Source organism: Lepisma saccharinum, chromosome 16 (genome assembly GCF_977018435.1).
Source record: "Lepisma saccharinum chromosome 16, izLepSacc3.1, whole genome shotgun sequence".
Lineage (NCBI taxonomy): Eukaryota > Metazoa > Arthropoda > Insecta > Zygentoma > Lepismatidae > Lepisma > Lepisma saccharinum.
Genome location: NC_139244.1, coordinates 44,341,814 through 44,368,383, shown reverse-complemented (window position 1 = coordinate 44,368,383; position 26,570 = coordinate 44,341,814). Strand labels below are relative to the sequence as shown.

At 38.2% G+C, this 26,570-nt stretch overlaps 1 protein-coding gene across 1 annotated transcript in view; it reads right to left on the bottom strand.

Moving 5' to 3' along the window:
* The window catches only part of LOC146000048 (hemocyanin-like), a 46,810-nt gene extending 27,413 nt beyond the window's left edge, over positions 1-19,397 (bottom strand). Inside the window, exons 1-6 of the mRNA XM_083137373.1 lie at positions 19,271-19,397; positions 11,279-11,617; positions 6,806-7,011; positions 5,055-5,283; positions 3,568-3,732; positions 1,282-1,410 (exon numbers count right to left, since the gene is read on the bottom strand). Of these exons, the coding sequence (XP_082993499.1) occupies positions 1,282-1,410; positions 3,568-3,732; positions 5,055-5,283; positions 6,806-7,011; positions 11,279-11,569 (1,020 nt within the window). The 5' untranslated portion in view covers positions 11,570-11,617; positions 19,271-19,397. The remainder of the gene's footprint in view (positions 1-1,281; positions 1,411-3,567; positions 3,733-5,054; positions 5,284-6,805; positions 7,012-11,278; positions 11,618-19,270) is intronic.
* Between the last annotated feature and the right edge of the window lie 7,173 nt (positions 19,398-26,570).

Genomic DNA, 26,570 nt, shown 5'->3' with positions numbered 1-26,570 from the left:
TAGGTATAAACTTACATACGCAAATTGCAGCTTCTCCAGTGCAAACATTTCCAACCTTTTTATGTATTAAACAACGTACTTCCGTCATTTCGCTGCCATAAACAAAATATTCTTACGAATGTTGAAACGTGAAAGCTTTGTCAGGAGCTGTGATTGCATATGTAGGCATATTTTCATTGCTAAGACAGTAGTTACTCAATACGCTTCATTATTACACTAAGGAAGACGATATTTGCTTGAATTGGAAGGGTCCAATCGCAAGAGGGGAGGTAGGTAGAAATATGCACGAAACGACGCTGTCGGTTTTCAATAAACATTTCTCTTGTATAGATTGTTTATCATCACTCGATTCTTTGTGATTGTGATTCGTGATGCTTGCTACGACTCCCAACAAACCATTTCTATGTGAACAAAGGCAGTTTTTACGATAAATTTACACCCGTCACGGTCACCACTACTTGTGCCACTGGACTCGTCTCAGTAGGCGCATGCGCAGTTTCGTCTATGTTAGCGACAACGCAAGTCAACATAGCGTCCCTTCTGAAATCTTTTAATTTGTTCTGGTTTTAATTTCAATAAACCCTGACTGTTTAGTGTATTTTTCGCTTGAAAATTATATCGAAATTCTGAGAAACCTACAGAAATAGTGTAATAATATATTTGCGCCATTTTGCCTTTTCATAGGCATCAGAAACGTGACTAGAACATATCATTGCAACAATTGCACTTTTATTTCGGTGTTATCGCGTTTGCGATAAATCTAGGGTCCTACCTACCAACTTCCTATATAATATACGTACGGTCATCGGCAAAAAAAAACTTGGAAACATATTAGATCTTGAAATACTAGATTCCCTGCAAAGTATTATATTGCCTAAGCGACCAATAAGTGGATATCAAATTTCCAATGGCAAATTCTACCACCGACGTCAACACACATGCCATCTTGCAGGGAAGTGAGTATTTTAGGATATGGGTGTCCCATTTTTATTGCCGGGTGACTATACATACATGCTAAAGTAAAGCTACCCCTACACACTGCAACATTTACAATTTCGGCCACTTATGGACGTGTTATGATCAACACCACACTCCGGTCGCCGTAAACTTCCCGGGTTGGCCCCAGGTGCCCTTCTATTAGAGGGTGAGTGAGCCCCACACATGAAGAAACGTTGCTGGAAAAATTCCCATCTGATATCTCACACCCCTGGAATCGAACCCTCGATATAACTTTAGCTTTATCAGTCCTATATTAAGACATAAACAGTTTAATGGTCGTACCTCGTCCTTGGTGTAAGGCTTAAGATGGTCCTTGTGCTCCTTGAACAAATTGTCCACCAGTTTGTGCAACCTGAAGAAAGCCGGGTCTCTCGTGGCTGTTTCGAAGTGTTCCATCACGCCAGGCGGAAGCTGTTCAATGAAGAAGTAAATCTCTTTCAATAACATGCCAAATTTTGTGCATCAGGAAATGTAATTGCTAATAGCGGTAATTATTATTTGAGTTTGAGAAGTATAGATGGCGTTATACTTCACAAGATTCTTTCTTCACGTTTAGTCTTTTTAAAATCATTTGAAGCAGCTATACCTACAATTCTGTTAAACACAACATCTATTTCTTGCACTTAAAATCAATACTAGCTCTAGACTACATACTGCTGTTAAGGTTTTTATTACTAATCGCCACACTTCGCTAGGAAACTTCACAACGCTTGAAATTTAAAGCTCTGCGTTAAACAAAAACAAACTATATTTCATTGTTAAGTATCTTATTCTTTGAATATTATTGAAAAACATAAATAAAAGTAGAGATTTCTCATATTTATGAAAAATCTATACCCTGTCCCACCTATCTTTGGAGCAGGCGAACGAAAACAAGTCTCTGCGCAAGCAGTGACGCGAGACGGCTCCACTAATGAGAGGGAACGGAATTGCGTGGAGGGGGTAAAGCGACTGCAGTTTCCAGCCTTCGCAGCAGAGTGTACTCCTACACTCTGCCCACTCGATTTCCTTCCCTTCTCTGCGAGGCCTTACTCCAGAGATAGTTGAGACAGGGTATAGAAGTTGCATTTCTTTTTTTTTTTTTGTAAAGTTGTGTACGACAGTGTTATTTTTAACCGTGGTTGATTTTATGCGTGTCGTGTGATTTCACCTTCAGATATAGTCTTGGACATGCATGTATCCAGGAGGGGGTTTAGGAGGCTTGAGCTCCCCCTAAAATTTATTTTTAAGCTCCAGGCTTCTCAATTGGGCAAATAAAATATTATGACGTAATTTAACAAGAGAAATAATTATCATTCATTGATAATAGACGGAAACTTTCTGATTTCGTGGACAACGCGTTTTGAGGTGACGATGAAATTACAGTTGTACCTGAGTTATACGTATGTGAAGGTGAAGAGAAAATAATACGTACAACTGAGAATTACTTACAAATCAGATTTAGATGCCATTTAATTATGAAAATACTGTAATTGTATGTATTTTGAGGCATAAGATATACGAAATATAGGTTATTTCTGTCATAAAGTGGTAAATTAACGAATCTAAAAGTTTGATTTTTAAATACATTACATTGGGCACATTATTAGTGAACACTTTGATACTGAAATACTACAGTAAACGCTATAGTTTTATAATTTTACTACCCAATTTTTAAAAAAATCGTCTAAAATTGCATTTATTTTACTGACTGTGCAAAGGGTGGTATAAGCGATGCCTAAATCTCCAGCTATTTCAGTTTTACTTTCATGTGGATTAGCGTCCACTTCCCGTATAAATGTTACTTTCTGGTCAAGCATATAACTTTTTCTCTTTCTGTTCTCCATAGCCGACCAGTAGCAACTAAAAATTGTCACTTTTGTAGCTTACGTACAAATCAACTGTATTTTATGAAAATTAGTACGTATAACACCAAATTACGTATAAATAAGGATTAATTGACATGGTTTTAAATTATATTTTACCGGGAGTGGCGTACCCAGGATTTTCAAAAGGGAGGGGTTACGTACACTTTTTCTAGTAGTCAGCTCTCATTTTGCCATCTTTTCACATTTTGACGTTATTTCTTTTTAGGAATACTGGGCCAAAGGGGGGTGGTGGTTATACCCCCACCAAACCCCCCTTGGGCACGCCACTGAATGTACGTATAAAACAGAATTATGCAGAACTGAGTTACGTATAAAGCAGTCTGAACTGTAGTACACTGACTCTCTAAGATCCTGGTCGCAAAGATTTCGTGCATTCTTAATGTGCGAAGACAGCGACAGAGTTGAAGCGATAAATGAAGCGAAAAAAGCCTCCCTTGCACTTCCACACCTGTTATTTTAGTGTTTTAACTGATCTCCCCGAGCGCAATTTCTCCGTAATTAACCTTAGCAATCTTAGAAGTCAGGACGAGACAGAGTCAAGCCACTTCCAAAATTATTCAAATAAAATGACATGAAAATCAATCAAGATAGATTTTTCTTCCACGGATTGAGCCACGAAGCACGAGTGGCAGAAAGAATTTCCAGTGCACATTGAACCACTAAAGGATAGTTAGCAACAGGGTTAGTCAAAAATACCTACCCCATACTTGAGGCTGTAGTCTGTGACCTTTCCAAGAAGTACGTGGGCGTCGTTGTGCAGAGATCCGTAGAGATCCTTGTTCTTGCTGTACTCGGAAGATTCCACAACGGCTCCAAGGACGTCGATGCCTTTGCTGTCGTTCAGGTACACCAGGGAACGGTCTTCCTGCAACACCAGATATATCCATGAGGCACTAAATACATCCACGAAGCCCTATATACTTCCATGAAGCACAGATACTTTCACTCCATGAGTACTTCCCTGAAGCACCAAATTTTTTCAGGAAGCACCAGATACTTCCAAAAAGCACCAGATACTTCCAAAAAGCACCATATACTTCCAGAAAGCACCAGATACTTCCATCGTGGGCGTGCGTCGGCAGAGGAGGGGGTTGAACCGGTCGGGGTCGACCCCCTACAAAATTTCCCTCTTCTTTTTTTTAATTTGGGACAATTTATAAACGAAGCACTTTATTTCACCTCATTTTGTGTCATTGTTTAAATATGGTCTTGAGATATCGAATTTGGTACGAAACTTTCATAATTTGCAACACTGATACTCTGGTAATTTGTAACTTTCACACGTTCCGAAGCTTCTTATACTACTGCGTATGCTGCTGCTATTGCTACTAATGTTAGAAGTAACTATTATGTAAACATGGTTGTAACAAGTACTATATTATTCATATAATAAACTTATTGTATGCTAAAATAAACTAAACTACAACTGCTGCTGCTGCTACTACTACTATTATTACTAGTAATAATAATAATAATATAATAATAATAACAATTTAAAATACCGATAATGCAATAATTCTAAAAATGAACCCTCCGTTGACAAACTTCTGCATATACCTACCACTGGTCTGTATCACAATATTTTTGAGGGGAGGGGGTGTCCTTGACATCTTCGATTCGACCCCCCATAGGAAAAATTCTGGCGACGCCCATAACTTACATGAACCACCAGATACTTCCATGAACCACCAGATACTTCCATAAAGCACCAGATACTTCCATAAAGCACCAGATACTTATATGAGGCACTAGATACTTCTACAAAGCACCAGATACTTCCATGAAGGCATTTTGATTGGCTTAGAGTGTGTTGCCCTCAAACGTTTACAGTTTACTATGAGAACGACATGTAATCAAAATTTTGAAATTTCAAACTTCTGAAAATTAACTGGGTTACTGTTACTTTACAAGTAACTGTGAAATTTCTTCTACTGTTACTTTGTTCTAACTGAGCTATAACTCGTAGAACGTGATGCAAGAACTTTAAACAAGCTGTTTCTTAACACTAGTGATCATGTATAGCTAATAATAATTTCCATTAAATTTAATTCGTCATATATTTCAATATGAGAATATTATTTGTAATAAATATACAAATATTAAGAATATTTCGCGCCATCGCAATTACTCTGACGACATAAAAATACTATTTGAATTCCACAGACTTAAGAAATGAGGCTGGCGTACCGCTGTGACAAATCCTAATGCAATGGCATCCCTGATTCGGTCTTCGTACTGTTTCATCTCTTCGATGGCGAGCCAAGGAAGATCATGGAAGTAGACGTTGTCTGGTCTAGCAGGGAACTCCTTGCCGTTCTCGTACATGGCTCCGGGTGCGAATCCCTGCACGATCGGTTTCTCCCAGTCCAGGGGCTCCACCTTGGGTAGGTAGTTGGACAGACGCTCGGCGTCGAACCTGGAACCACAACAATAGCGGATTTGAGTGTTATCATTCATTGGATGTTTTCCGTGATGATAGGATAGAGAAGGAGAGAGAATCAGGAATTTCACCGCCGGCCTATTTAGGGTGGTGTTTTGCAGTGTTCGGAGAGTTACTTTCTAAGTAACTGAGTTAGAGATGCAGTAACTGCCTGTAACAGTAGAATAAGAAGACTGGAAGATGCCGCTTGCAGAATTAATAGAGAGACATTAGCACAATGTATCGTAGCACTCTACGACGAAAACGTTACAATAGTTGTTCAGAATTACGGTCCCCAGCGTCGCAAGAAACTCTGTCACATCTGCTATAAAATCCTTGGGTTCGTTCTGACAATGGCAGCAAGGATTTTTGCCAGGAGGGGATGCAAAGTGTATCCCTCGGTTCGGCACCCAATCGTCAACACTGACGCACAGTGCTCCCTGATATTGTTTGTACAAGCTGTATCACTCAGTTGTCTTATTCCACGGTCATATGCAACCCCAACTATCACTTTCTAATGATGTGTTTCTGGACCTGGGTTCCTTATCTCACATTGGTACTTGAGTCAGCCTCCATCCGCCCTGCAAGTTTGGAACAAGGTCACAGAAACACCCTGTATGTGTCACGAATAAATGAAGCCGATATTATTATCAATCATCAAAAATGGAATTCATCTACCTATTACACGACGAATCGCCATATTTTAAAACAAAATGTTTTCAGATATATTTTGAGGAAACTACATACATGCATGGAAATAACACAAGACTTTTAATTTACTAAATTACATTTTTAATAAGCTATATCGTAGCGTTCCACCCTGTAGAACGCGGGAATCGAACCAAGGTATGTAACTCACCCCCACCAATTGTAGCACTAGATGGTAGAGACGGCCCTGAAAGGGCCAGGTGTGAATACCTAACTTAGCATTTACCAATTAATGTAAAACCCATGTTTTAGATTTAAACACTTCTGACTGAGTAATGAGAATGGCAGATTAGGGTGATGGAGTAACTTGCCCCGTTCGGTAACGAATATCTCTATAGCTCCAGCTGTTGCTCCTCCAGATGATTTCCAACAAAATACCCCTTGCTGCTCTCTTCACCTGGTTTTGTTCCTTTCCGCCGACCTTCACTTACTCTCTAAAGGTAGACGTCCTTGTCGTTTCCTGAGTAAAACTCTTTATTCAACAATATTCTAGGAGCAAGTCCTGACAGGTTTTTTATTCGCTACCGGACGTGGAATGTTATGATTTTTTAACTACCAAATTTATTGTTGCAGTACCATGAACCAGCAAGAACAACAACCCCTCATGCATTATTATTTAAAACTTCTAATTTAAGTTTTCTATTCTCGGCGTAAACTACAATTTCAGCCATATCATCACTTTTGACCTTTGACCTCTTGAAGGAAAGTTATTGTTGTAGTCACAATTTTCAAAACAATGTGGGGAGTCACAGTTCGTTATGCGATAATTATTCATAATGCCACTTAACAATCAGCATTCTAACGACATTACCTTGCTATGAGCTGATGATGCATGTAGTAGAACAGCTCCCCCTTGCGGTCCTTCTCCACGCCATACTCCTCCTTCCACCAGAAGGGGAAATCCATGTGCCAATGGCTGTGGTGGGAGTTCATCCCGATGTCCTCCCCGAAGTACGCCACTCGTTGCTCCTGGTTCTTGACGGATCCTGTGAACTTCATCGGGATCACCTTCGGCATCTGAAAGAGGAAGAGGAAGCAGATTAACATGCAAGAAAGCTCAGACTGGTTTCAGTAAAGATCCAAAGCAACATCATGGTTTCGCTTCTCGCACACAAATGTAGTACGAGACGACGGTATCGAGGCGATACGAGACACGTCACTGTCTCGTCTTGCCTCATAATTTCTCATGGCTCTGTCTCGTTCTCGTTCTCGTCTCGACTTTACACACATCTGTTCAGTCTCGGTTTTGTCTCCATTTCAAACGGGTCGGCGTCGTTTTCAATCTCGAGGTTCCCACGTGAATTCTAATATATTCTCCCCGAGATTTCCAGAATCTCAATATATTTCCCCCAAGAGTACTGAGTGCAGAGTGCAATACTACAGAGCGTTCGAAAAGTGTCTGCACTCAGACTTTAAAGAAAGGAATTCATCTGGATACGTTGGCAAGCCAGTCAGTGGGGATTGATATGACCTTCAAGAACGAGTTTATGTTTTGTGTCGCTGTTACAGTCCTCGGTGTGAGACTTACAATCAAGCGTTGTTGTATATAGAGGAGAAAAACCTCAAGAGGGTAGTGATCGCCATTGTCAGTCTTACACTCCCTGGGGTCGATAACAGCTGATTACTATGTAGACTGGTACATTATTAACATAAATAAATTGTATCACAAACTAACCAACTCAGGTTACAGTATTTCCTTTGTCTGGACTCCTGGGCATACATCCATAGAAGGGAACCACATAGCAGACGCATTAGCCAAGTACGCAGCTGAAGAATCAAGTCACCGATTGCTTCGGATTAAATTTTCTGCAAAAGCGCTAGAGTCACAGAACTTTTGGAAAGCTGGCAGAAACAGTGGACAATTACAGGGAAGACAATTCAACCACTCATACCAAAGAACCTTGGTATTAAATTATTAACCTTTCAAGAAACTCCTTACCAAGCCTTCTTAGATGTCGGCTACATTACACCCTAACACCTAAAGACCTGTATACTAGGAAGATTGTTCAATCCCCAATCTGTCAGTGTGGTGCAACTGAAGGAACACCTGATCATATTATATTTGAATGTCGTCTTAATATAACTACGCGTGATTATTTCTTAAGAGATCTAAAAGAAGCAGGATATAATGGCGCATACGCCTTGTCAACACTTTTGAGGAACCCAACTAAGAAAATAATATATTGTGATAGAAAATATTGTATTATAAAATTATGAAATTGTAAAATTATGAAATGTAAAACAAATGTAACTGGTGCATAGTTGAAAAGCTAAAACCAAATATATATTTCTTCTTTGTAACTGATCAGTGGTGATTTATACATTCTTAGTTTTGGACTTTTAACCACTGTGTTAATTTTTTTTAGAAAATACCAACGTTTCAGAGACTGATTCTGCCTCCGTCTTCGTGGTAGTGTGTAATCTAGTAAATCACATTGCACACATGGTGTGTTTAAGGATGGTGTCTATAGAGAGAATAAATTGTTGCCTTGTAGGATTATTCTCGGTGGGTAAGGCTCCAACTCGTCTGTCGGTTACAAGGACATCTTGTACATGAAGTTGCCAGGGAGAGTTATGAGAGGCCCAAGCTCCACTTCGTCAAGTGGTCACGTCAAGACTGTTTTTCTATATAGGTGGCCCAGCCTCCACCTTGACAAAGGATTGATACCGTTGGGAATCAACCCCCAAAAATGTAATGCTTCTTCAGTGCCGCTTACCCTGCTTTGGCCAGTCAGCATTCAAACGAGAATCAGTGTAGCACACCCACTGGGAGAACTGTATGTCCACAACCATTCAGGGTGTGACAGTTGCACGTCAGCGATACTGAAGGAACATTACATTTTTTGGGGTTGATTCCCAACGGTATCAAATTTTTGACAAGGTGGAGCTTTGGCCACCGCAAATTAATCCTCCGTGGCAACCTATATAGATAAACAGTCTCGACGTGACCACCAGACGAAGTGGAGCCCTGGCAACGTCATGTACAAGAGGTCCTTGTGACCGACAGACGAGGTGGAGTCTGGGCCACCGAGATTAATCCTACAAGGCAACAATTTATTCTCTCTATAGACACCATCCCCAAACACACCATGTGTCCAGGGATTGCAATGTGATTTAGTAGATCACACACTACCCTGAAGACGGAGGCAGAATAATCCTCGGAAACGTTGGTAATTTTAAAACTAACACAGTGGTTAAAAGTCCAAAACTAAAAATAAATATATTTTTATACAAAAAAAGACACAATCACTGTTTGTCGACAATGCCTTTTACGGGAATCGCTTTGTTGGAAGCATATTTTGAGTTTGTCATCTGAACGATGTGTGGAGAAATGGAGAAGTCTATTTTCAGATGATCCGGCACCAGGTTAAAGCGCAGTGATTGTCTCAAATTTAGTTTCAATATTCTCTTTTCATTTATTTCAACGAGCGAAAAGTGGTTTACCGTCTTGACAGTGCGTTATTGACCTCAGAGATTGCAGTATTACTCGCGTATAGTTTACAAATTATATTTTATTTATTTTAATATTGTAGTCAACAAATATATGTATTCATTACGTTGACTAGTTTAATAAACTATAAGCATAAAATTCTTAAACTTTGAATGCGAGATCTTTTCGAATGCTCTGTATTTCTAATATAATTTTCAACGGCCTGATATATTAATTGGTACTTTACAGGTATCGCTGTTTTTATCTGATATATGATATATTTATAAATATCCTAAATGTAGTGCACTATTTTTTTAAAATAAAAAAATCGTCATATTTTTTTAAGTAAATGTCTAAATATGCAATTCTCTATCAAAGGCAAAACTCATTGAAATCACTTTGTTATATTTGTTAATTGAAGAGGTTGTTTTGCAAGAAAAATTTGTAATTTTATATTAAATCAGTACGTTTTCAGTTATCGGAATTAGTAAATTTTCATCGGTATTGGCAGAATTTTCGTATCAGTTCACTTTCTGATTCTTATAGCAAACTATTTAAAGAAAAAGTGACATCTCTGTGTGTAATGAAGGACTAACGTTACATGTTTTTGTGGGAGTTGAACACCTTAGTTTACAAACGGATAGGATAGTAATTAACTTGTAATGCAAAAAAAAAACATATAATCTAAAGCCTGTCTCTTCAAAGCAGCTTGTGTAAAGCAAGTTACTGAAGTTTTTATTCGTGTCCATTAGTTGTAATTTTTATTATCAACTGGCAGTGCATATTCCAGTCCTTCAGATGTACTTCATTGGGACTCATTCATCATTTACGTGATTTTTGCTGAGATTTCCATGATAACTTTGTTTTTTTTCTTCAAATTTCCTAAGATTTCTTGGTCCTTCAGGTTTGTGGAACCCTGGATCTGTCCCAAGTCTACAGCTATATGCGCTTTTTCAGTTGTCTCCATTTCGCAATTGTCTGCCTCGTTTTCGGTCTTGTTTTGCCTTTATATAGATCTCTTTGTTCTCGGCCTTGTCTCATCCACAGGTATATTTTTGGTCTCGTATCGACAGGTCTCGAACGATCGATATCTAGCATTCGTCTCGATTCTTAAACAATTGTATGGGTCCTCTCGACGAAACGGAGACAGACACCTATACTTTTCCAAGCATGAAAGAGAGGGATAGTTGTTCTCTGTTTCGCTTCTTACCCTTCATTTCTCTCTCTCTCTCTCTCTCTCTTTCTACAACACAGCAAAGCATGTTTCACCGTGGCAAATAAACTGTCCACTTCTGAATTTATTAAAGTAACACAAAGTGACGAAATACTGTTACAATTACTCATGAAAATTTGATAACATATTGCTAGCCCAATTACTGAGAAAGTAACATGCCATTAACACAAATACCAAAACGTAACCCTTGACTCGTATTACGTTACACGCAAACTATGGCTAAAGACACCAACCACACGGTTGTGGACACTCAAGTGCTTATTTTGTAATTGAAGTTCAAAACTCAAGTAACTCTTTTGTAATTCACGTTCAAAACTCAAGTGCTTGTTTTGTAACTCAAGTTCAAAACTCAAGTAACTCTTTTGTAATTCAAGTTCAAAACTCAAGTAACTATTTTGTAATTCAAGTTCGAAACTCAAGTAACTATTTTGTAATTCAAGTTAAAAACTCAAGTAGCAATTTGTAATTCAAGTTCAAAACTCAAGTAACTATTTTATAATTCAAGTTCAAATTTGAATAAAAAGTAACGTCATAGCTCTTTTTTCTTAAATTTCAGGGCATTATTTTTACTAATTTTAAGATACTTCAGAAGTTACTATGATATTAACTTAGTAACTCACCCGTGTCATTTTGGCCTGGTACGCTTGCCTAACGACATCCGTTGTGAGGAACATGTGCGGCGTGATCTCGTAGGCAGGGGGGAGGGTGAGGCCCCTGCAGTCCTTCCTGTGGAGCAAGGCGACGCTGAAGGAGTAGAGGAACTGTCGAGGGTTCATCCTGTCCCTCAGCCAGACGGCCGTCTTGAAGAAGGTGTCGTAGTCCTTTGCGAAGAACAGGATCTCGAAGACGTCTATCATCTGACGACGATGAGCAGGGTTGAACAGGACGAAGATGTTATCCCTGTTCAGCATCTGGCCTCTCTCCAGCTTCTGGACCACTTTGTGGACTAGGTGGGCATCCTATTTGACCAATGAAAAGAGAGTTAATTAATTAAATTCACACTCGTTTTGAAACCAAAATAAGCTGGACTTTATTACTGACTAGAGACCACTTTCGCTCGCTCTTAATCTTTCGAGTCTCTCACCCTCGAGAGTTCTACGTCCGAGAATAATCGTAGACACATACGTATATGTAAAATATCTGCCATGGTTGTTTCAGCCCACGATAATCTATTTCATTATTCGCTCGTGACGTCATGGCTAGAGAAGATGACCCGTGCATTTTGGCAAGATAGGGGCAGAATTAGAGGGCAAGCAGCTGTTTGCATCACCCACACTCCCCTTCTCTTGATTGGGATTGAAATTTCTACACACAGCATTGAATGTCTACCGAAATTTCGCACTGGTTAGCTCACAACTTGTTACAATCAGAAGAAAGCAAATATTGGACATTTCACTCACGTTTTTCAAGCACATTTCCTTCTATAAATAGCAACTAGAAGAATGTATTTCTACAAGAGAGTATTGTAAACAAAATATCAGCCCTGTTTTCTTTCATTTACACAGTTTTTGTAAACTAGTACTATACAACGTGTTATTATTCACTTAGCTTTATTCTCTTTTATTTGTAATATTAAACTAACGAGAGATTAAGCGTCTGTTCAATATAAAGCAACACCCTGCCCTCTAGGGAGCAGAATTTAAATGCAATGTCCGAACCAACAGTTTTCCCCCGTTGCCCTCCAATGGGATAAAAATCAATATTGACCTTTGGGTTCAGAAATATCTGACGTAACACACACGGGAGAGAACATTTATAAATGTCACAGAATATAGAGCAGTGTGTATCTGTTTAGTTTGTGGGTCGTGAAATATCGATAATAACTTTGTCATAATTGGACCCCGGATACAAAATATGTATCAATTGATAAAATATGTACCTAAATATGTATTATCCAAGGGATACGTAGCTAAATATGGAACACCATTAAGACTTGTTTCCATGATAACCAAAAATCCAATATGCTGACCTAGGCAGAAATTTATTTTATATAAGTCGTTCAAATAAAATTTGTATCAAATTTATAAAATTCAAAAAAGCACAGCAACCAATTTTGTCAACTATTAATTACTTTTCACATCGCAAATTATTGTATGATATGTAAATATGTAAGAGAGCTCTTCCTAACTTTCGAAACAAATTGTAAAAAGAAGCATCTACAGAATGAACAATCGAATAAAAAAATACAGCTACTTTTGTACTTTTGTACTTTTTGTACAAAAGTAGTTATTGTATAACTCACTACGTACAGTGGGATCCATGAGTATTACCCTGCAAATTGTCCATCACCATGTTCGTGCACCTTATCTGACCCAATAAGAGCTTCAAGAATTAAAATAAAACTCAAAACAAGCTGTTGACTACTTCTGCACCAGCATACATAAAAATTCATCGCTTAAGAACACATAGGGTGTAAGAGAAAAATTAATGAAAATAGTCATGGACAATTTGCACGGTAATACTCATGAATCCCACTGTACAGGAAAGTAGCTTTCTTGTCCACCGATGCCATGTTTGTAGGTGCTTTGCCTAAACATAAAAGCGAAACGAAAATATATAACCAGAAAGTGGGGGTAGGGGTAGGGGTAGAGAAACTCCTGCATCTTTCGATAAATAACAATTCCCGTATTTTTTCCTGTCTTCAACCTGTCTTTCGACTTGGCGGTCAATTTTAAGTGACCGACCGTAAGCACTAAGCATTTAATTGATTAGAAAATACATGACATCACGTAAGCTACAAATTTTCTTCATGTTTCAGAGATCGGCAAAGAAAAAAGGATGAAGATAGGAAAAAAATACCGAAATATGATGTTTTATGTAAAGTAAATTAGCAAATATGTAAAACATGTCATATCCTCGCAAATATGTAAAAAATATGTTACATGAAACTTATGCAAAATCACGTTGACATGTCCTTCCCGGACGTATGAACAGACTGTTGAAGTACACCATCCCGCCTGATAGATATGAATCTTGTGGCTGGAAGTTAAGGAAAGTTACGAGATTAATGGAAGTGCATGAGAGAAAAATCGTGCTGTTACTGTGATTTTTTTTAGTTTCATTATGATGTACAACTTTGGTTCTTTTTAAATTCCATAATCAAGATAAATAGATTCTGAATTCATATGTTAAAACGTAAGTTCTGTGTTTTTGTGTCTATTTACTGCAAATCTTAATGTTTTCCCGTGCCCTGGGAGGTATCACGCGTATACCAATATACAGTCTCATGTTGCTCATTCTCAATTTGTATTGATATAAATATATTCTTATGGCTGTTAATATCCTACGGTTGAACCTGGCACGACCGTGTCAATGTCAGTTGGCATTTTCCTATACAAGGTATGTATCTAGAAGGGAATAAAATATGTAACACATTCTATTATGTTTATTACATACAAATTCGGGCTCTAGTCATAACCAACTACTCTCGGGGGTTCCTAAACCCGAAGGGCTCATTGTTGCAGGAACATGAACTCCAGGGCTGTAGTCGAGTAATTTGTCCATTATACAATGAGCTTATTAGGGTCAAATACCTCTGGTTTAACGTGATCGGGAACATAAGAATACATGATTGTATAGCCATCATTTGACTGCTAACCACTTTGTAAAAATGTGTGCAGTTATTTTAACAGAACCGGTGATAGTTTAGTTACGTCTGTTTGTGCAAGTCTTTAGTTATATGCCTTTAGTTATCAAGTTGTAGAAGTTTTCTTTGACTCAACATGACTTGAGATTTCAAAGTATATGAGTTCCATGTGAAAGTCTCAATAATATTCTTGCTTCTATTTCCTGCAAAGATTGCTTGTCTTTCCAAGTTTTTCATTTTTAGTGTGATTAGTGCTATTATTCAAGTTATTATCAGTTTACAAACCAATAATTCACAAAGCTATATCAACAAAAAACAAAAATGCAAAATGCTGTATTGTAGCCTGTCGTGAAAATACTAGTTTCATATATTGATTTCGTCCATTTTAATGGACACAAGGTCTGTGAAAAATTTGGGACTAATCACGTATCCACTCTCCAACATTCTTGCCAATTTTATCTTCACCTTGACCTTCCCACATGTGTCTTTCTAGACAAGCAAGTCCCGGGTTGAAATCCCGGTCTCGGCATGCACTGACGTACGCAGGATTTTTGTTTCTGGGGGGGGGGGGGGGGGGGCTGGAATTGTAAAGGTGAATGAATATTATACAGCTTTGTTATGAAGGAGTTGGAGAATACACAAAAACAAATCGTAAGTACCATTTTTCAACCGTCGTTTTACAAGTTGTTCAAAGAAAAATGTAATTGTAGGTAATTTTAATGAGTGTTTCCAATTTCCACTTTGGTTTTGCACGAGTTCTTTACTGTTTTCACTCGAATATTTTGATTTTCTCAAAATTTCGGGAGGCGCTGTAGCCCCATCAGCCCTCCTCTGTGTACGCCAGTGTGGGACATGGATGTTCTTTGCGAGTATTATTCATGTTCTTACCATTAGAGCACATCATCCATCACGTATCCTCATCTTCGCGATTAGCCAAAGAATGTCAATCTAGACAAGCTGGTGCATGCTGGGAATCGAAGCATGTTTTGGTTTCCAAACTTCCTCGCTCTGAGGATACATTCAAGATAGATATTTGAAAACTCGACGAGAGATCACAAGTCAGACACGAGGAGTCTCGTCTCGGTATCGGAGTGACACGGATATTGCTGGATATTTGTGATGTCTCTCTCTCTCTCTCCAGAGAAGTAAACGAATGCCTCACGCGAGAGAAATTCATCTCTTTGTCAAGCGCGAGGGTATTCCATTATTCATGTTCTTACCATTAGAGCAGAAATGCTAGAAATTAGTTACCATCAGGCTTTCAAAGGAGTGAGTTGAGGGATTAATGTTGCTACAGAGGATCAGAGACGCTGCCAGCGGGAGGGTGAAGATGGGCTTTACAGCCTTTCCCCTTCCTGAAACATCCTCTACCTCAGAAAAAAGAGAAAAAATATAAGGAACGTGATGTAGAAAGAATGTCTGATAGACGAAAAGTATAAGCCATATCTGTTGGCTCAGAAAAATTATGTTTATTTCGGTTTTCGCTGAGGCCCGACGTCATAAACCTATGCGTCAATTGTGGGGAAAGAATTATTACTTTCTTTCACTTCAGATCCAAGGAATGTAATATAAGCTTAGTTGAGCGCTCTCGTGTCAAATAAATACTTCTCCTGTATGAAAGCCTGACCCTGTGGCCAAGTGGTTAGCACATCGCGCTGCGACGCCAAGGGTCCCGGGTTCGAATCCCGGTCGGGCTTGGTTGTTTGTGAATGTCCATTCATCAATTTCATCATTTCATCACTCATCCCCATCTTCGCAAATTAGCCAAGAGGCACAAAACGCGAAGTAAAATAAAACTAAATCAAATCAAATCAAATCCTGTATGAAGAGTTGAGTTGGTTTGAGTTGGTGTTTTAAGTCCACTTTATGCACAGTAAGGCTAATCGGGACTGGACCTACGGTTTAAAGTGGGATCCGAACCACTGTGCCATGTGCCTCCACCGGGTATCGAACCCGGGACCCCTTGACTACAAGGCGACGACGCCATCGGGGAGGCTCCTGTATGAAGAAATTAGAATGTAGAGATGCTCATTAATGTCGTCGCAGAGCAAGCTGTCGGATGGACCGCATCAGCGAAGGAAGATTTTAACGTGGGCAAGCGCTGCTCGAGTGCTTCTTCCCTCCCCTCTCCGCTTCTTCCCCTTCACAATGGGTGAATATCGCGTTGGCTGCATGCGGTGAGGTGACAGCTACAGAGAAGAGTGTGCTTGTTGTTTCGTTGAACAAAGAGCAGTGCCAGCGATTGTTTTTTCTCCTTGGAGGTACAGTGCAATGCACATTTAGTTTAAAGTTTGGTTTATTTTTATTTCTGGGCCTCTTTCAAAGTTCCACGTGGCTTAGTGCAGTATTTTCCCCGAAATATTATTAAAAATGAGGGAAAATAAAATAGAGGGTGTGATACAGGACTTACTTAGAAAACCATTCAACTTTCGCTCTTTCTCGGAAAAACAAGAAATAGTTAAAAATGATACACCTTGCCCTTCTTTAACCCGCCTGTGTAGTAATCATAACGATAAGAAACAGGAGTATGTAAGACATTTTCAAACTGCGAAATACAAGAAAACTAGCTGGTTAGGTTGTGATGTTACAGAGAGGTTGTTCTGTTGGCCTTGTCTATTGTTTGGTGTTGATAGAACAAGTGTGTGGACTAAGGATGGATTTAGCAATTTAAACGTACTATTGGTTTCTATTGAATACGTATAATGTTTTTAAAAAATTGTGTACAGCATGCCCTTTATGAAAATTCAGGATACGCCACTGCCAAATGCGGTGGCCATTGTGTCCCGCAGATACGCGAGAACTAACAGTTTACTGCCCTAAAATTCGAAATGGGATCCAAACCAATATACTGCCCAATGCTCCACCAGGAATAAACGCGGATCCCGTTGATAAGGCATTACTATTAGTGAGTGATAGAGATACAGAGATAGGGGAAGAAAGAACGGAAAGAATGAGAGAAAAAAAGAATTAGAGAGAGAAACTGAGAAACAAGTCGAAAAGAACGAAACAACGGAAGAGAAAGGATAAAGGGTAAGAAAGACAGGGGGAAAATAATGAAAGGGAAAGAGAGAAGAAAGGGACAGAGGGAGAAACATAGATATAAACAGAGAAACAAGGAAGTAAAGACAAAGAATGAAAGAAAGGGAAAGAGGAAGTAAGAAATAAAGACAAAAACGAAAGGGAAAGAGGAAGGAAACGGCTGGACAGAGGGAGAAACAAAAAGATAAACAGAGGATGAAAGAAAGAAAGAGAGAGAACGAAAGGAGAAGAGGAAGGAAAGAGAGGGACAGAGGGAGAAACAAAGAGATGAACAGAGGAAGGAAGAAAGAAGACATGGAATGAAAGGGAAAGAGGAAGAAAATGGAGGGACAGAGGGATAAACAAAGAGATAAAGAGAGATAGGAATAAAGAAAGACAAAGAACGAAAGGAAAAGAGGAAGGAAAGAGAAAGACAGAGGGAGAAACAAAGAGATAAACAAAGGAAGAAAGAATGAAGCAGTTGAAGAGAAACTAAAATAAAATAGAGAGATAAACAGAGAAACAAGGAAATAAGGAAAGATAAAGAATAGGGAGAAAAGATAAAGGATTACAGGCAGGAAGGAAGGAAAAGGAGAGAAACATAAGAAGAGGAGAAAAGAAAGAAAGAAGGGGACAAAGGAAGGGATTGACAGAGTAAGAGAGAAAAATAAATTATTGGCAGCACAGCCCACGTCAAAATATTTCCTTCAGATTGGGTCCACTTGCAGTTGAGAGATGATAAGTTTCTCAATATCTTTGTGTGAAGCGCGTTTTTTGAGTATATTATCAAGAACTGACGAGTTGTATCTGGAGTGCCATTACTTCACGTCATGCATTCAATTCAGCGGCGCCCACCAAAATAGCACACGTAAGTACATTGCAGAATAGTTTACGGTACACTCAGTGGGATAGATAGACAGAAACATATTGAGAAACTGCGAGATCGAAATAATGAGAGGGATTTGTATATAAAGAGTCAGGAACAGTGGAAGAAATTAAGATAAGAAGGAAGAAAGACTTGGCGATAGTGAAGAACACAGAGAGAAAGAGAAACAGATGATGACATGTAGAACAAAGAAACATAAGGTAGAAAGGAAGAAATGAGAGACGAAGATCGATAAAGGAGAAAGAAACAAGGAAAATCAACATAGAAAGAGAGAGAACCAAGATAGAAAAGTAAGTTAGAGAGAAGAGAAAAGTAGGATAGAAGTGATAGGAAGATAGAAAGAAGGAAAGTATGATAGAAAAGGAGAAAACCAAGATAGAAGGGAGAGAAAAACAAGATAGAAAGAAGAAAAGTAAGATAGAAAAAGGAGAAAATCAAGGTAGAAAGAAGGGAAATGCAAGATAGAAGAAAGAAAAGTAAGATAGAAGCAAAGCAATATAAAAAGAAGGGAGGAAAGGAAGATAGAAAAGGAGAAAAGTAAGATAGAGAGAAGGTAAAAGCAATATAGAAAGAAGGAAAGTAAGATAGAAAAAGTAGAAAAGTAAGACAGAAAGAAGAAAGTAATATAGAAATAAGGGAAGTAAGATAGAAAAGGAATAATGCAAGATAGATAGAAGGAAAGTAAGATAGAAAGAAGATAAAAGTAAGATATTAAAATAGAAAGTAAGATAGAAAGAAAAAAGCAAGATAGAAGAGAAAAGCAAAAATAGAAAGAACCAAGGTAGAAAGTAGAAAGGTAGAAAGAAGAAAAACTAAGAAGGAAAAGCAAAGAAGAAAGAAGGAAATAGAGAGGTAGAGAGATAGAGAGGGAAATAGAGAGACACTATTCAACCAGATTTTCAAAAGGCTGCATGCAAGATCAGAAGAAAAAAAGCGTTATCAAGCAATCACAAAAACATGCCATAAAACTCCTATAATTTATATTCCTTCTTCGCAGACAAGTCAGACAATGATAAAACTGAGAAAAGAGTACATAAATGCAATGTTGTTTTTTCACAGATTTTCTCACTTATTATTTTATAACTTTTCACATATAAGAAAAGGAGTTTGAAGATTCATTACCTTGTAGGAGCCTAAGTTGTTCTCAGGGCTGTAGGAATTCTTGATGCTGACGAGTTCTTGGTCCTCCAAAGGTTCATGGAGGTGACGGAGTAACTTCAGTACAAGCAACTGCCTCTTCAGGAATAATTCATCCGCTGCAAAAAGAAGTGCCATCTGTAAATTACCTCTGGAACTACTTTACGTCTGGATTAGCCATCATTGAATATAGATAGGACATGGCGACAACATTGCCAAAAATAAAACTATAGAAAATGGTATAGAAATTGAGAACATTAGTACACCCTGTTTCCGGAATCTGAAAAGCAAGACAGCGCATAACGGCAGGGAAGGGGGAAAAGCGAGTGGGCGTAGCAAAGCAGTGCTAGTAGTTGTAGCCGCGTTTGCCCCTCAATGCACCCACTTTCCCTCTCATGCGTTCATTGGTCAAACCCTCTTGAGTCCTACTTGCGCTGCGCTTCTTGGGTCTCCTTTATCGCACAAGCCTAGGACAACCTTGCGTTCTGACGTCAGATGAGGAATGGATACGTTGTTAGGTTAGGTCTGTTATGTTTGGTTCTCTTAGCACAAATACACTGTAAATGTGTTATTTATGCTAAAGTAAACGCCTCGAAAACTGTCCTGTCAAGGTCGAAGCGTCCCTTGCCTCCTTCACACCCCTGGCTCTCATCAGGGGTCACCAGTGATGTGCGTCTACGCGTAAACAACGATAGTCTACATTCTACCATTCTACACGTAGACTACTTTATACACGTACATCAAGGGCGCCGACTTTCCAAAATTTCTGTGGGTGCACATCAATGGCGGTTAGATCTGTAATTATCAAGTATTGTATACTTTAAACAACTTACATGCACAATGATTGCAAGAAGCAATGAATGATATTATCAACACGTTACTAAAAGAAAATACCACATTCATACAAATTAAAATGAAAAATCTTCATAAATGCATATAATTTTAATTGTATTGCAGAGAGAACTATGCAAGGATTTTGTTGTGAACAGAAACTACAAAATGACTAAGGTTATGTAACAAATAATAACAATAATAATCATGACATGTTAATATAAAACACATTCCTTCTTACGTCATTTGCACTTATGAATTTGTTTGCAATTTTGGTAATGTCAATATCTTTAGTCATTTCTTTATGAACATGCAAAATTGCCAAATCATTCAATCTTTTTTGGGTCATTGTTGACAGCAAAAACGTTTTCAATCGTCTAAGTGCTGAAAATGACCGCTCAGAGGTACAAGAAGTAACAGGTATAGTTAAAATCAGCCGTACAAACTTCACAAATTCTGTGAGCATTTCACGCATGGGACCACTGTTTTCTCTACTTAAAATATTTGTAATGTCTGACAAGTTGGCCAATTTTTCTTTGTTCGTTCTTCACACATCTAGAAACATGTCCCTGTGAAATGTTAGCTTGTCTTTATCAAAGTCTGTCCCATCTCAATGTTTTAATTGCTTATTATTTTTTGATAATGGCAAGTGAGAAATATTTATTTTATTTTGTTTTTATCAAACTAAAAATCTTGTGAGTGCGGCGCACCCACAAGATTATTTATGTGGGTGCTTGAGCCCCGGAGCACCCACGTAGTCGGCGCGCATGACGTACATTACGTAATCTATGTAAACAACATGTCGAAAGGTGATAACTTAGCAAAGGGCGCCTTGGAATTAAAAGAAAATTATTACTTATCAGTTGCTGATGTGTGAGAAGAACTTTTCATACTCTTTCTTCCAAATTCGAACAATTTCTCACCTAGGAAGAAACCTAATATAGGAAATATTCTAGTGTTTTATGGGAAAAAAGATCACTCTTGCCTCACGACTGCCATCTGTTGTTGTTTTCTGCATACTATTTATCTTCTTCCATAGTTGATAACAGAAGAGAAGATAAATTTTGTTGTAAATAGGACTCTTTTCATTTCGTTAGGAACCAATACAGTTGAAAATGTCACTTTCCTTTCATGAAAGCCTTGAAAATTAATTTTAATGCACTTTAGATTGTCTACGTAGTCTATGTAAACTACAACCCAATGTAATCTACGCGTAGATTACGTGTAGACAACGCATGTAGACGTAAACTTATAATCTACGGCACATCACTGGTTGCCACACTTCTTCTGAGGTGCTCGGTCGACACTTCGCGCTCTGTACGCCGATTGCGTGGTGTATTGTGTACGGATTATTTTATTTTGCATTCATTATGAATGACATTAAGGAGCAGCGTCCTACGTGCGGTGCAATAGCAGGTGGATGTGATGGTACTGCACGTGCCTGCCGAACGGACATTAAGTAAGGTAATTATTGGAAACGTTTACAACTTTTTCAGAAATCTTGCCTATAACGAAGAAGCAAAGAAGAACATCAACTTAGCGCAAATACAAAAACTGACGGCGGAAGCTTGTGGGGTTTCTGAAAAGTCTGTAGAACGTATCAGCAGTACTTTAATATCTGCACAGACTCGGGGTGTGGACGTTGTCTTCCAGTCACAAACAAAGAGTTACAAACAGGAACTCAAAAGCGCTCAAATGGACGATTTTAACATTTGCTTTGATGCAGTAATGGCGGTCTCTACAAAGATCAGAGGCTGCTGTCTCTATTTCGCCTGCATTGTTGTTAAGAATTATTTCCCCTTTTGTTTATTCAGTCTGCCCGTTTGTCTTTTTCGGTTTACATATTACAACCACTTTCTTGAAGTGAAACGTAATATAGTATGCCATTGGCCTTCCTTGAACAAGCCTTGTTCGTTTCAAATTAGAAAACATGTGGTTGTTGGCTATTTTAAAATCTTGCAAGAATGAAACACCGCATCGGTGGCACAGTTCAATAAGTGGCCGAATTTTTCTCTCGCCACTGAAGTTCACTGGTTAGAGTCCCTGCCTTGAGTTCTTTGTAAGTATCCAATCCTTCATCCTCATCGTCACGATTAATCAAAGATGACAGAAAATCGGTGCTAAATTACACAAACACACAAAAATTAAGACAATTGCTATGATAGAATTCACTTTTAATGGCATATTTTTATGGAAACCTTCTAAAAGTTGATTGGTGTTAACATCCGTACATGTTTGTTTCATGTTTTAATTTTCAAGATCGCAACCCCTTAATTTGATTCTGCATTCCCCCCAGCACCCCTGATGCCGCCACACTTATAGAGGGAGATAGTGATGATTCTTACTGTGGACGAAGTACAAATATATGGAGACTTACGGGAAATATTTTGTTCCCCCAATAAGTAAATGTAGCAGGGCACACGTCACAGGCAGCGCTCAGAAGAGAGCAAGATCGATGCGCGGCAAAATCCGTTCAAATAAAACATAAAATACACTTGACATGTCATTCTAAAGACGCTGTATTTGTTCTTAAAATTAATTTCAATGTTTCATTACACACTTTCTAGCTGAAAGTTTTTACGTGATCAAATAGAACGCCAGTTATCCAGCGATAATATTTCACATTACATAACGCAAAAATTTTTGCGAATCTTTGAACATTTTACTTTTTTACTTCACATGCTTATACATTTTGTGTATGAAATATATACTGTAGGCATCTATGAACCTTAAGAATGCTTCGCTATTTTTTCCAACCCTCTTCTGTCACTGCTTCCATTATTTTTTAGTTTGAAGTAAAAAATAATAATTTCCTCGTAAATTTCACGGAAACATGTTTTTATTTTTTCTAAATTGCCAATGAAGTATTTTAGTGTAAAAAATACCTCATAATGTCCTTTACGTTAAGTACTATTTTCTAACATTTTTTTCGGAATATTTATTGAAAGTTGAAATTGTTGCTTATTGGCAACACTGTACGTGGATGGCGTAACCTTGACTGAACAGTTTTCGTGGCGTTTACTTTTTAGCCTAACCTAACAACTTAGGCATTTAGCCTAATAATAAATTAATTCCCTGGTGACGTCAGAACCCAAGGTTGTCCTAGCGTTGTGCGATAATGGAGAACCATTGTTTCTACTCCTTTGCTAATTCCGGAGATTCGAGTAGGTTCAGAAAGGTTCTGATTGAACCTTTGAGATCGCCAAACACTTCAAGAGATGGAGCTAGTGTCCACTTATACAGTGATAAGAATTCATGGCAACTTAACCAAAAATGGATTGAATTTTTATGACAAACATTTGGTCCGTAAATGTTTTAAGATGCAGTGAAATGAATTATTTTAAATTGACGGAATGACGAGATAATCGAAGCAACTTGTGTCGCGTTAAACTCGCAGGATCTTTATAAAATTTTTAAACTTTACCTAGATACTTGAGATTTTTACCCATTGCATATGTCGATAGAAGCACATTAACCTAGGGTGACCAGATACATGCATTCAAAAAAGAGGACAGAGTCATAAAAAGGATTGGGTAGAGAATTATGATTTTAATGCCAGGAACATTTCTAGCACTCTTTCAACTGCAGGGGAAAGTAACAGCCACGTTCATATTCGTTTCTTCCATCCTTTTAAAAGCCATATATTTTCTTGCAAGATAATTGTTGAATTTACACTTTCGCTTCGTTATTTCATGAGAGTAAATATTACTTAATAATCAAAATTCTCACTGCATGTTTCTGTATCGTCTATGTATAACTCGAAATGGATCTTTGTGGCGGAGTGGTTAGCGCACCGCGCCATAACGCCAGGGGTCCCGGTTTCTAATCCTGGGCCTGGTATGGGTGTTCTGTGTGAGTGTCCCTTCATCAAAATCGTCATATCATAGCTCATACCCATCTTCGCGATTAGCCAAAAGTGGCAGAAAAGCGAAGTAAAATAAACCAAATCAATCAACCGCAAAGGAACTGAACAGAGTCAGTGGTTAAGGTATCGGACTACCATGCGAGAGAGATTCGATCCCCGGCGGGGGAGATCCGGGATTTTTTCTACCTGTTCAAGCGACTCCGACGCTCAGTGGATACCTGGAGGAAACTCTGGGGGGTAAAGGCGGCCAGGGGCTTGGTGCTGATCACATCATCACCACCTTCGGCCGCGATCAAGGAAGTGTGGGGCCCTAACTCCACACACCCTATACGCCTTCATGGCGTGATGCAAAGCACAGGGGAGCACTTTACTTTTACAGACTACGTGCGTTTCTGCAGTCTCAAAGGACGAAGTAACGAGTTAGAATAATACTAATGACCAGGGTGTGGAATTTTGCCTATTTTATTTATTTGTAGTAAAACATAGGCTTTAATGTTTAAAGTTCGTTTCATGGTGTTTCTAGTCCGAAAACGAATTTTTATAGTGCCTATAAATGCCTATTTCGAGTGTTAGAGTCTATTTCGCTTAATCGTGCCAAAAAATTGCTATTCTGCAATTTTTGCATACTTCAGGTGTTTATTACGTGCCTTTGGCTTTCGCTACATTGAAGAAGGCTTTGTAGATGTTATCTGGTATTCGCCAGATTTGAGGGAATCAATTGGAACACTGTGTACATTTATTTGTCACAATGATGCAATTTTTTTGCATCATTTGTTCAAATCCGCACAGTCGTTAGCACAAACTCTTTATGTGAGAATTAATTTAACGACGATTCCCCACAAACGTGAATTTCGATCAAAAGAGTATTAATAGTTTGTTAATTGTTAGCGCACTTTTATGTATAAACTGAAGTGCTAATGCAGTATAACTGTATAGTTTAAAAATAAAATTGAAATAAGTTCACATTCATTACCCTTTTAATTTTTTTAAAAATTTTAGTGTCTATTTTCGTGCTTTTTTTAGTATATAGTATCCTTTTAAGTGCCTATTTTCATCATTTTTGTGCCTATTTGAGAGGTTTTTAGTGCCTATAAATCCGCACCCTACTAATGACTCAGCCGGGAAAGTGATCGTGTTCAGTTCGCAGATGCTAGGTGAGCATTTCTCGAATACTTAACTTGTGTAAGTTTACTGATGAAAGAATTAAGAAAGACTACCAAATTAAACTGTCAAATAGATTTGATCAACTACAGATCAAATTTTCACATCAGACAGACACTTGAAAAGAAGAGGGGATATAATCAAAATGTCCATCAGCTATTCATTGATTTCAAAAAAGCATATGATTCGGTCAAAAGAGATAAATTATATAATATATTAGTAGAGTTAGGAATACCTAAGAAGCTTGTTAGTATCATAAAAATATGCACCAGTGAAACAGAAAGTAAAATTCGTGTGGGTATTAAAATGTCTGACAAATTTACAATTCATGATGGGTTAAAACAAGGAGATGCATTATCTCCATTGCTCTTTAATTTTGTCTTAGAATTTGCTGTTAGGAAGGTAAAAGAAACTAAAGAAGGATTAAATTAAATGGTGTGACTCGGTTGTTAGCATATGCAGATGATGTAGACTTACTGGGGGATGATGTGAATACAATTAAGAATAATGCTAAAATATTTTTCAAAACTGCTAAAGAGATAGGTTTGGAAGTTAACAAAGAGAAAACTAAATATATGCTTACAGGCCGAAACCAAGTGTTAGGTAATAATCAAAATCAAATTAGTGATAACAACTCGTTTGAACCAGTTTCCAAATTCAAATACTAGGAGTAATATTAACAAATGAAAATTGTATTAAAGAGGAAATAAAAAGTAGGCTTAATTCAGGAAATGCATGTTACTTCTCTCTTCATAAACTTTTGTCTTCTCGTTTAATATCTAAGAAACTAAAAGTTAAAATATACAAAACTGTAATTTTGCCTGTAGTATTATATGGATGTGAAACTTGGTCCCTTACATTGAAAGAGGAACATAAATTGAGAGTATTTGAAAATAAGATCCTTAGGAAAATATTTGGACCTAAAAGGGATGAGGAGACAGATGAGTGGAGAAGGTTACATAATTTAGAACTACATAATTTGTATTCATGTCCAGATATTATTAGAATAATTAAATCAAGAAGACTTAGGTGGGCAGGCCATGTGGCACGAATGGGAGAGGAAAGAGGAGTTTACAGGATTCTTGTTGGGAAACCTGATGGTAAGAGACCTGTAGGAAGGCCAAGACGAAGATGGAGGACAACGTTGAGATGGACCTAAAGGAAATCGGTAGGGATGGAAAAGAGTACATAGATCTTGCTCAAGATAGGGAAAGATGGAAGGCCTGTGTTGCTGCAGCCATGAACCTTCGGGTTTAAGAAGGCTAGAGAGTTAGTTAGTTAGTTAACCCAAGTGATATGGGAGTATTCTCTATGTAGCACATGTGCTATGGTCGATGCTGTACTCTTTCCAAAAAAGAAGGACATTTATCGATTTCTAAAAAATACGCCCGGACGCCGGACAGACACCTAAAAAGGAGGACATGTCCG